At 40.3% G+C, this 12,479-nt stretch overlaps 2 protein-coding genes across 2 annotated transcripts in view; one reads left to right on the forward strand and one right to left on the reverse strand.

The window, feature by feature from the left end:
• Positions 1-12,479, reverse strand: part of LOC114946652 (uncharacterized) — a 342,831-nt gene that overhangs the window by 109,166 nt on the left and 221,186 nt on the right. The window contains exon 5 of the mRNA XM_085489873.1: positions 8,039-8,113. Coding sequence (XP_085345999.1) covers position 8,039 — 1 coding nt within the window. The 5' untranslated portion in view covers positions 8,040-8,113. The remainder of the gene's footprint in view (positions 1-8,038; positions 8,114-12,479) is intronic.
• Positions 1-12,479, forward strand: part of LOC114946654 (uncharacterized) — a 155,601-nt gene that overhangs the window by 72,226 nt on the left and 70,896 nt on the right. The gene's annotated exons all lie outside the window — the stretch shown is intronic.

Genomic DNA, 12,479 nt, shown 5'->3' on the forward strand with positions numbered 1-12,479 from the left:
GCTTTCTGTGCTTTTAAAGCATTAGGCTATAACAAAAGAGGCTCAATGCTATGACGGGAGCAACTGGAAGAGAGCATTTTGTGATCCGGGATTTCTCCGGATCAAAAGACTGAAACAAGATTTGCTTCTTTTCTTTTTTGACAATCTCTTTTCAAATAGTCGTCAGTCGCGTATTTAAATTTCGAGCATTTAATTACATATCTTTTAATTTTCATTTCGCACTCTTCTCTTTCTTTTCTTTTTTTCGAAGAAAGCGAGAGGAAACGATTTACAAAACCCTTTCTCTTAATTGTTTGTCGTATTTTATTTAAAATCGAGATACTATATATGTTTAATTGAATTTTGGAAGTTGAACGATATTTATTAAAAGAGACACGTGGATATCTTAGCTGTGTGTTTACTGTTGATTCCTTCATCAATTTTAAAATATCGTAAATAAAATGACACGAAAACTAATACGAAAATGAAAGGTTGTCTCGAAAATGTGAAATAATTCGAGTCTTCGTTCACTGTATCGTCTCTTAATCTGCTAAATTTTATACAGATTACTGTACTGAACACGTATTTAGACATCCATTAAGTTCTCGTTATCCATTTGGTAGCTCCTAAGGTTCAAATCCCCGGAGGGCTACTGTAAATAGCCATAATCCGTGAATTTAAGACCATTCCTATTCAGGTCATTTTCTAAGCAGATTTACACTCATTTTCAGACTACCCCAACCAAACACGTCGATGTTCTTCACTTGACATTTGAAAAAAACAATATTATATTCGGCTAAAAGTGAGGCTGTTACTTATAACGTCACGCGACTAACTAAACAAACGCGATTAAACAGCGGAGAAAACGATAATCGAGAATCGAGGATTCGGTATGCGAAGTTAAGTTAATAATGTATTATTATTAATTTAAATTTTACATAATTATTGACTCTTCTAAAAAGGATATAAAAATAGTATAAATTATCTTATATTTATCTTTAATGTCAAACCTGGACATGCGAGAAAGATTGATATTCGGGATCGGTCTTCTCTCGCGTTATCTGTGAAAGAAGAGAAGCAACAGCACGAACGGAGAGAAAGAGAGAGGAGAAAAGAGGGAAAGAGAGAAAGAGAGGATGACCACGCCTCGGGCCGAAGATAAGAGCGGCGGACAACGGGCGCATCGATAAACTTCAATTTCGAACAAACGAGGAAAGAACCGGGCCGGATGTATGTTCGACACGCCCCGACACGATGTAAAACCACGGTGTAGCTGCTCTTATCTTAGCGGCCGGGACCAGCAACGAGATAAGTGGCCGTTTAGGCGATCTTCTTCGCGAGGATGGGAGGCAGGCTCGACTATGGGGCAGATAATCGTATTCATTTGCCGCGTCGCGGGAAGAAAAAAAGAGCTGCCGGAAATCTACCGCGCATCAAACGGCACGCTTCGTCCGTTTACCGCACTTATTTCATTTAAACGCTATAATTGTATGCTCTTCCCTTTTCTCTCCTCAATTTAATGATGATACATGTGAGATATCTCATTAATTAAATTAATGAGCTATTTCATATGTATCATTACTAAATTGAGAACAATATGAGAGCAATGATCATTAATGAAAGCAATAATCGCCGGTTATCTATGCGTTCAGTGCAATTAACACGATGACAACTCAATGACAACTCGATGACACTCGCAGAATCCGTGACGACGTCAAAAAAAAAAGGAAAAATTGAATCTAAGGCGTCTAAGGGAACTGGAGGTAAGGCACATGCCCGATGGTCGGGATTTGAAAATATCACCGTATCGAATCGAAAACGGAGACTAACAAGCGTGACGTCTCCGCATTCATCATGGGACACTTTGCGTCCTGATGAATCCACTTGTATTTCTGTCCTGAAGCGCCCATATCGCTCGTAAACAATTTTCTGTGACGCGTTTTTCGACTTTTTTTGACGATTCACGCGAATATGTTTTCGCGTTAAACTCTTGTCGATCGGCAGCAGAATTATTAATTATATTGTGTACACGATTTTTACTTTTTTTCCACAAAAAATTTTGAGATTTTTAGAAAATAAAAAAAATATGCGCATTTTTGTTGCCAGATAAAAATTTGAGAAAAAATCTCTTTCTTATACAAAGTTCTTTGATTTAACAAAATATATATGTTATACTGCGAAGCCAGCTTTTGCAATAGGAAAGTTTTAAATATAATTTACATCGCTGGTTGTATCTTTAGCGTTCGTTTAATTACGATGCGCTAATTACAATGTCAGAAAAGTCGCCCTTAATTAAAAACATAGAAAATCTCGCTATAATCTTATTTAATTTTCTCAGAATATAACGCTTTCATATTTCTCACATTTAACATAATAATTTATTACATAAATGAATTTAATTATATACATATGTAATTAAATATATATCAATATATATCAATATATAATTACATATACATATTTATATGTATACATATATTGCAATTTTTTAAATTTAATAGGAAGCAATAGGTTGTGACATTTGGTATTTAAAGAAAAAAGAAAACAAATTTTAATCGTACGAAGTACGACATGATCTTCCGGTTCGGCGCTCGGGCGCATACTGTTGCCTGAGGCTTGGCCTCAGCTTCAGTCTTGGCTGTGAAGTTAGGTTTTGTCGTCAGTTGGCGACACCACTGCGCAAAATACTGCGATTAGTGACGGGAATTAGTCTCTCGCGAAACGTGCAGCGTGGTGGACGCATGAATACGTGTGAGTCTGGAAGCGCAGGTATTTTGATTGAAAGATTCTATGTTTTTGTTCGCATTTGTTATTAAAGATTTAAATATGGAACTTTTATGCATTGCATAATTAATTGACATATATTTTTATGCATGCATTGCAATTTTCTATACTTTATTATCATGGAACAATATAATTTCGCTTCGTACGCGTAATTATATTTAATTAGATTAAACGAGATAAAAATATATAGGTTGTACAAGCCGACTCTATTTAGAAGATAACAATTAAAAGATGTACAAAAAATTCGACGCCTAATTTATCTGCATATCAAAGTATTGACGTAAGCAAGTATTGTTATACTTCTAGTCATACAATTGTTTACAAGCATCTGTCGATAGAATATTTTAAATTATGACAGACCAAGGAAAATGCATTAAATGTATTTACACTATTTCCATTAATAAATATATCAATATATATTTATTTATTATTTATTTTATATAAATCTGATTAATAGAAATAGTGTGAATATTTAACGCATTTTTCTTGCCGACAATTTAAAATATTTTATTGACAGATGCTTGTAAATAATTGACTAGAAGAATAACGATGCGTCTTTTAATTGTTGTCTCTTAAATAGAATGGTCGCTCTGCGATGAGAAAAAGAGAAAGAAACACTCGTTGAAATACCTCGGCGTCTTAGGTCGTGTAAAAAAAACCTAAAATCGTTAATTAATCACCGTGGTTTTTCCGAACAAATTATATATGTGCGTGAAGAAAGCACGGTGTTACACGTTCTTTTTCTTCATTCGTCTGTATATGATTAAGAGCAAACGTCCGAATCGCACATAAAATGTTCACCTTGCAAAACGTGCTTCGTCAGCATCTATTTAACGTCCGTTTAAAGCGACGATCGAAAGTAGTAGAAGCGCATTCCTTGGCTTTTGATACACGGCCTTCTCTATGTCTCGGGGGAAAAAAGGCATTTCGCGAAGTGGTTTGTCACCGATCGGTTGAAGCGACGAGAAAGCTGCGCACAGCAGCGACGAGGCAATATAGCGACGGTGGTAGTAAAAGAGTAGCAGCGGAGAATGCCGTTCCTTATCACAGTGGCATCGACAACCGTGAAAGATCTCTTTTCCAAGGTGGATGGACTCTTGTCCCTCTCTCTCTCTCTCTCTTTCTCCATCTCTCGCGGGTCTTCTACCTTATTCTTTTCTTCATTGTGCGACCCCGCTCTCTGTCCACCCTCTCGTACCCCCACTCCGGAACCTATCTCTCCTCCAAATAGGTCTTGTAGTACTTAGGGTTCATCAAGATAACTCTGGCCTGGCTTTGTGTCTCTTCCAAGAGAACGCTGCGAATGGAGGTGGCGGTGGATCGAGGGCGATGGGACGAAAGGGCGGAGCAGCTAGTAGGGCATATTGTACGGACGCTGCGCGTGGTTTATGTTTTGGTCTTTTCGAGATCCGTGGAGCTCCAAGGAGAGAGTCCCTCATTCTTTCTCGCCGTGACACATTGGATAAGTGCAAGGAGTGCATTGTAAAGACTTCGCGGATCGTTGATCCACGCCAGAAACCTGTCAGAGAGACGTTGCTCTCCTCCACACTTTTCTCCCATTTTCCAACGAAACTGTTCCATTGTCGCGCAAGATGCTCCCGATAAGATGCTCCCGATAAGTCGGTGTGCGAAACGATCTGTTAACAATGTAAATATTTTCACTGCCCGTTCATGTTCATGTTCACGAGAATATATAAGCTCTCACAAAACGTCGTCCATCGAAATCTGTGCAGACTGTCTGGGATTTTGCGCAGTGAATCATATCCGCACTCATATATATATATATATATATATATATATCGTATAATACTTTACTTGATATTTGCTTCGCAGAAATTTTCGACGGTCCGCCCCGTGTTATTAACGGGAAAGCGAAACGAGCCATTATACGCGCAACAAATTACGTGCCTCGGGAGCCCTACAGCGCGCTCTTCGTTACATACACGGGCAAAAAGATAGCTCATTAACTCTTACGAGCTCTTCTGGCGTACAGTACGTACATACAAAGTAACGATAATCCGGACATCGCCGCTTCGGGCGTATCACACAAGCCCGCCCATTCGAGAAAAAAAAAAATTATTCCCGGACGCGAAATTCCGGCCGAGAAGGAAACGAGAGACGGCTAAGAATCGAAGAGAGAAAGAGAGAGATCGGGAAAAAGACGCATTATGTGCTAAACTTTCGGCTGTAAAGAACGCATCGTCGTGTCGGTGCATTAACGTAATCACAGAGGCGCCAGATGTACTCCCTTCCCTTTAAGCTTTTTTCACCATCTTCTGTCCGTTTTCCGGATGGACCCCCTCGCACTTTACAACACGCGCTCTCTCTCTCTCTCTCTCTTTCTTTCTTTCTCTCCTGACACGCGTCCGTGCGCAATTAAAACAAAGTGACTACAGAAAGCGCATCCCATACACCTAACCGTATACGAACGAGAGTCGGCCTAAGTGGCTCTGTGACTCTGCAAGAATTCGATTTTTGTGATCCGAAAATACGAGCTTAAAGTGGACGCGATACCCGGTTCCTTTATCGAGCTGATTATTGATTAGCACATCGTTATCTCGTTGCCGTCAGATTGATCCGACACAATCGTCCTGATAGAAATCGAATATGCGACACTGTACGACCTGTCATTTATCGCGCGTTGCAAATGCACTTGATATATAGACACTTATATTGGTTTTAATTGGATGTTTGATTATCGTGACAAAGTATTGAAAAATAATATTTAGAATTATAGAAATTAGAAAAAATATTAACACTTTTTATAATTTAATTAATGAAATCTACAAGGTGATTTCACCGTATATTTCTGTTGCAAAAGAATTACATAAATTTTCCGTATATATACATACACAGACACGCAAATGTATATATACGTGAGGCAAAAGTGAGGTAAGAATCGCACTTGTTCGCAAAAAATTAGTAATTCCACGCGAAATCGAGTTTCTCCCGAATAAAGTCTTACATTCTTAGCCCGGAGGTAGGAGCGGCTGCGAGATAAGAATTTATCAAGGCCGTTGGAATTAATCTGGCATTAATTCTAATCGCCCCGGCGATTTATTAGGAGACGGTAAATCTGCCAGGAACTTCTAAAGAAGTAGGAAAGTTCCCTCGCGTCGAGCGAAATTGTGAGGTAGTTCTAGCTAAAAGAGAGCAAGCGAGAAAGAGAGAGGGCGAGTTTGGCGGCTTCTTTAATTAACTACCCTCGAATCACAAAATCCTCGTAAAGGATTTATGTTCCATTCATCCCTTAGCCGTGATAAATATATTCAATGTCGCCCATGTGGAAAATAATACCACCATGTTTGCGATATTATTATATAACAAATGTCAAACCTTCGCGATTGTGCGATGCCATTAAAGGAACAAGTTTTCTAACGATCGTACACCAACATAGTTGTCATAGTTTCTCGATCGTTACCGATTCATCGAACGTATTAAGCCGTTTGCTTTAATCGGACGTAGATAAGCATCGAAACGACTTCGGTTCTACAGTCCACGAAGTTAATGGACGCATTAACAAAAATACGCAAACGAAGGAGGACCCGGCGCAATTAAGGAGGGTGCAGCCTGTTCTGTTAATTATGTCGTCTCCGTTTTCGTAGCTGGCCAAAGATACCGAGTGAATATATATATATATATTCGATTGCTGCGTCTCGACGAAAGTATTTCTATTCCTTCGCGTGTGTCACTTTATCTGTTAGAGATTACTGCATTACATCGAGCAGAGCCGAGCTGTTCAACTGTGTTTATATACTTTTCTCTATATATCTTTCTTTCTCGCGGAACTCTCTTGCTCGATTGTTTGCTCGCTCGCGTGTGATGTCACGGGTTAAGCAGCTTTAAAAAAGGTTTTGCAGAAAGTGGTTTATTTATGATACTTGATGATGTTGTCGTGTCTGATAAGCAGACGACAAAAGACACGACTATTTTACAATAATTTGAAGTACCGAAAATTTGTTTCTGCGTTCTAAATCGAATTATAGCTTAAGAAATTTAACAAAAATAGATTATAATATTAATTTGGAATTTTTATATTTTATATTAGAATTTTTAATTCGTTTTACTTTTAATAATATCTGTTTGTATATCTATAACTTATATCACGATGGGATTTCAATCTCCATCAAAAATTTTTATAATTTAGAAAATCTATAAAAAGGAATAAAAAAAGAGACAGCTAGTAAAAATATGTAGTAACGGTATCGGATACTCTTTTAAATTGAAATCAGTGTATTACTATTGAAAAACATTGAACTAGTGATCTCAATTATAAATGTAATACTGATGGCAATCAGTGAAATCTTATTGAAAGAATCATATATTTATAATATATATATGTGAAAATTGATTGAATTTTATATAAGTATGTTTAATTTTATGATATTTAATTTACAAATTAATGAAATTAATATTAAATTTGTAATCACACATTAAACAGATCATATACGTTAAACGATCTCACATATTTTTTATTAAAAAGATTGACGAGTTTAAAAAATATTACTAGCCTTTTAAAAATTATTAACCAGTCATAAGTTAATAACGGTCGGCTAAATGTAATTTTCCTGTCGCGAATGACGTTGAGTCATTAACAATGGTCATTAGCGTGCTATTCAGCAGTGCTTTATATATGATGTTAAATACGTACATTCCATTTAACAAATGCTAATCAGTCTATACATATACTTTTGTACTATCGAGTATAAATTTATAATATTCAAATGGATTATTTTCTCTAAATTATGCAAATAAAATCAATTATTTTCTTTTCCGTACACATACTTTATTCAAGATAGAGTCGAAAGAGGTTTATAATAATTACGTAACATTTAATCTAAAATCTACGCGAAAGACAAAGCAAAATGTATTAAAGTCCGTAAACACGTGTCATATCTCCGAGTTGACGGAGTTTCCGAATAATCTGTGACAACCACGATCCATTATTCACGAGCTTTCGGGTAAAATTTATCCGAGAACGCGTCTGCGAGCGGATCCCGGTAACAAAAGGAAATCTTAAGGAAAAGTTATTATCGGCGCGAATTTGACTTTCGGGAGGACGGCCAACGCCGACCAAGAAAAAAAAGGAGAGAAACGACACCCCCGCATTATCTGAAAGGAGACCCTGGAGAACTACTGTGCTCCAGAATGTATCTCCTTTGGCGCGCGTTTACTTTTTTCTTCTCTTCTTTCGCGCTCTCTCTCTCTCTATTTTCGCCATTTCCTACTGCCTTACACACACACACACACACACACACACAACGTGTTCACTTACTTTTCTGAACGCGGATCCTTTATCCGAGGTCCCTTATCTCCTCGGTTACGCAAGTCAATGAAGGAGATTTTTCGTCTGAAGCAGAAAAATATACAAGTGTTTATACGATAATCTTAATTCGTATTAGATTTCATTTTAATACATTATTTTAATTTTCCTATATAGCTAGCCTGAATTTATCCGGACTTGTTACTTCAAAGACATTCTCTCACACACACATGCAGAATGACACAATTCTATACGATAAAACAAAAGTATTCGAACTAATCTGCGGAGAGAATAATTTCTCGCGGACAGACGCAAAATAATTTTCACGAAAATTACTCCCACGTTTGCTAGACATTTTGCAATGTTCGTAGATGTTTATCGTTTCGAAAGACGTTTTCCGCAGACGGGAAAAAAACAAAAGAGCTTTCCCTTCTTTCCGACCGGCACTCGCCGCACGTATTTTTAACGGAGAATAATAAATCGGGGCGCGCCGCGCCCGATATCGCGGCCGTTCGAAAACTCACGTAGCTACGTAATTTATGACTATTTTCCGCAACGCGTCCCTTTTCCGGGTGGGATTCTCAATAAAAATCAGGGCGGAAAAATATATGCGTAAAGCATCGACCGGTCCCGCGCATCGGGACGATACTCGGGTTGGGGTGGATCGACTAGGAGAAATCTCGTAGCTTATCGGAGCATTCCTGATTTCGGAGGATGCGCAGGATCGAATCTTGCCGTCCTACTTATTTATTTATTTTAGCTATATCAGTATTGTTGCTTAGATACTTGTTGTAAATTAATTCCCTGGTAGAACGAATAGATATTAAAGTAAGTTGACACAAGCTAATGATATAAGGTTGATATCTATGACATTACTCATTCTACTTTGAATAGAATATTCTAGGCAGCAATTATGCGCTTTATTAATTAGTAGGAACATATGTATATATAAGAGATCTAGATTTTTTAATTGTTGCTGGGTGGTATTTGTATCTGCATGTTGAAATGTTACGATTCATTCATATCTGCGTTTCTGCCACGGAAGCAACATTTGACACTCAACGTCCGTTTTATCTAATGCTAAATGTCCCCTGGAGAAGTCGTGCGCGATATCACGGATTTATGAAGCTCCTGCTATCATTCTCTTCGAATCTTTTAAGTTTCTCGGCAAGTTGTAGCATAGATATTTGGAAAAGCGACTGTCATCCGATTCTCTTTCTTTTTGACGCTTCACGATCATCAAATTTACTGTTTCTCTGAAACATTGTCACGGATGCGACGCAAGCTGGCGTGGATGGGAGAAGAAGAGAGAGAAAATGTCAGAGAGCGAGATCGAAAGGAGACACGCGAATGGACGCGGTAGCTCCGTATGGCGCGCGATGGAACAGAGAGACCGGTTGTTAAAAGAGAGGAGGTAAGGTGGAAGAGAGCGAGATCAGTGAGAAAAAGAGAGAGAGAGAGAAAGAGGTGGCGGTAACGGGAGGTAGAAAAAGGAACGCGCGGAACTTTAGAAGCGGCGGGAGGAGAAAGAGAGAGAGAGAGAGAGAGAGAGAGAGAGAGAGACGGAGAAACAAGAGCGGTAAAAATGAATCGATAGGCGGAGTTTTTCATCTCGTGCCGCCAGAGGCGCTCCAGGTGGGGGAGAGCAATAGGCGGAGTCATGCTGATTTAGGGCCGCCATTTTGTGACAATGGACGAGAGGGGGTATGCCTATCTGATTGGCTGATCTACGGACTTCTCTCGTCCTGGACAAGCTTCTACAGATTGTTCGGTTGTACACACCGCCGGGTACTCCAGCCACCCGGCAACCCGGCAACGCTGCCACCCCACAACGTCACTTCCCCCATCTCACCACCGACGACGACGTTGCTCCCTCTTCCGCCCCTTCCTGTATCGCATCTGCATACACTTGGCGTGCGTATGTGTAGCGCACGAGCGCGCACCGCGGAGGAGGAATCCTCGCGAAAAATTGCGAGCGTTTCGTTACACGACTCGCTTTTATCTGCCATCGCAGAAATGTTGATTGCGATATTTCGCTTCCGCTTAATCGAAGACGCTTCTCTCGGCGTCGTCCGAGACGGACGGTATCGCGCGCGATCTCCTTTAACATTTCTTTTTTATTTGGCAAAAAATATAGAAGGCCTTTTCGATTATGCAACAGCTCCTCCCACCCGGACGGTAGATTGATTAGATCCACTGGTTAGCGCAACACAATCGTCGAGATTCAATCGTGGCCTCTTATTGCCTCACGATTGCACGATTGTTTCGAAAAGTTGTATATGCGCCGCTTTGTCGATTGCGACGCATATCCTGGAACTGTGGAACCTGGAACCGGAGTCGTCATATGCTCGAAAGAACTGATCAGAGTCGATTCAATTTGTCTCACTTTCATCAATCTTGCATCGAGATCTCGCGTAGAATATTGCATAATTTTGGCGCAAACATTCGTGGTCAATTATGTGTCAATTCTCTGTCAAAACCACGAATTTCATCGTATCGATAAAAGACTAAAAAGATTGTTGCGCAATCAGATCTTATTAGACGAAGAGATCAACTTGTAAGAGTTCTCAAACGGCGCGTATTACAATTATTATGTATCTCGGGTATCTCTTCTCGAAGCGACTCGGATAAAAACCCACTTAATCGTATCCAGTAGACGCGATGTAAACGACAAGATTGGCGTCATCCGGCAGCAATTAGCGTACGGTGGAAGCCCAGAATTAAGTGCGCGAGTCGGAAAGTCTCGCACGACCTGGGGCAACCTGTAACACGGTAGATTGTCGTCGCCGTCGCGCATCTCGCTCAGATTTCAGGAGGGCTTCGAATTTCGGAAGGCGGGTACACATGTATACATATATATACCATATATATGTGTGTGTATCTTAATCGCGGTATCTCATCTAGATAGGACTCTCGCGCGCGCGCGAACCGGCATCAAGATCGGCGGTCTCCGTTCGAGTATAAGACCGTGCATGTGTGTGTACACGTACGTGTGTGCTATATTATGTGCGTGTGCACGTATCTAGCCGGTAATCTTCGCGCCACGTGTCCCGCGCGCGCGTTTTGGGCTCCCGTTTTCCCCGATCCGATCTAAATTCGGATCGGTCGATCGCGCGTCTCTTTTTCGTCGCGGGAGAACCCGCACCTTCCCTCGGCCACGATACGCCGATCCGACGGAATTATTCAACACCTCGTGTCCGGGCTCGTGCTCCGCGATCTAGATAACCGCGATCTCCTTTCCGTCGAGGAGTGCGTAAACGACCCGCGCTCGCAATATGTGGTGCAACGTAATTTGACTCCCTCGCGGGACTCGTTACTTCGGGGAGATATCATTCGAAACGCGGATTCCCGGACATCGGGAGGAGTGTAGAGTAAAATGGGACATAAAGAAAGGATCGATTGATATAATAATGTGATTGATGTATTTAGCAGAAATGTGACTCTAAATCGAGAGGCCTAAGAAGATTGATATTTCAAACAGATGGAGTTTGTTTTAAATTTACATTACGAAGGAGAAAGAGAGAAAAATGATCCGCGATAATTTGATTCGTCGTTGCGTTACGATGATACATTAGATTTTCGATTGGCCGGAGCGTTGATAAATTGGCGACATAAATAGCAACGTTCGTTGCACAGCTCGCGCTGCAATATATTCAAAGTAGGCTATAGAAATGTATCATGTGCGTGTGCGTCCTGATGGAACGATTTGGCACCGTTGAGCCGCGGTATCTGCCAATCGGTGAGGACTGCATTAAATCCGCCTGGGAACATTGAATTTTCCGCTCGCGCGCGACGTCCCGTTGTGGGGCAGACCGATGCGAAACGCGTTTCGATATTATTACCCGGCTAGGAGAATCTCTTCGTCATTTATTCCTCAACGATATTTAAGAACGCATATTTCTTTTATATACGCATCGAGAGAATTTTCTCTTCAAATTTGCCCTGAAATGGCAATTGTAAGACAATATGATATTGGAAGAATTTTACGAGTCTCTCTCTCTCTATCTCTCTCTGATTAATATTAACCACAATAAAAAGATTGACATCTACCACAAAAAAGATATAAAATATGTTTGATATATTTTACTGTGGTAAATATTAATCGGAGGATCTCTTCTAAAATCCTCGCAATATCATACCGTCCCACGGATTCTGAGAGAAAATTCTCTCCGTGTACGAATGCACTCTTATTTAAATGTATACTACTTGTAAGTCGCCTAGTAACTGTGTTATACGATATGTACATATACTCGTGCGTTTTTCCTCAGGGCAAGGCACACTCGAAAAGTATACACACGCGACGTGGACGACGTTTGCCTCGAGTCCTTACCTCTCGGTAAACCGGTACGGACAAGATAAATGATCGAACGCGAGGCCCGAGTGGAATTACGCCTAAGCTAAACGGGGTGCCGCCTCCTCATGAATATTCAGTCGCGGCCAATAGAAACCCGTT

Source organism: Nylanderia fulva, unplaced genomic scaffold (genome assembly GCF_048542155.1).
Source record: "Nylanderia fulva isolate GAGA-0341 unplaced genomic scaffold, ASM4854215v1 Scaffold9, whole genome shotgun sequence".
Lineage (NCBI taxonomy): Eukaryota > Metazoa > Arthropoda > Insecta > Hymenoptera > Formicidae > Nylanderia > Nylanderia fulva.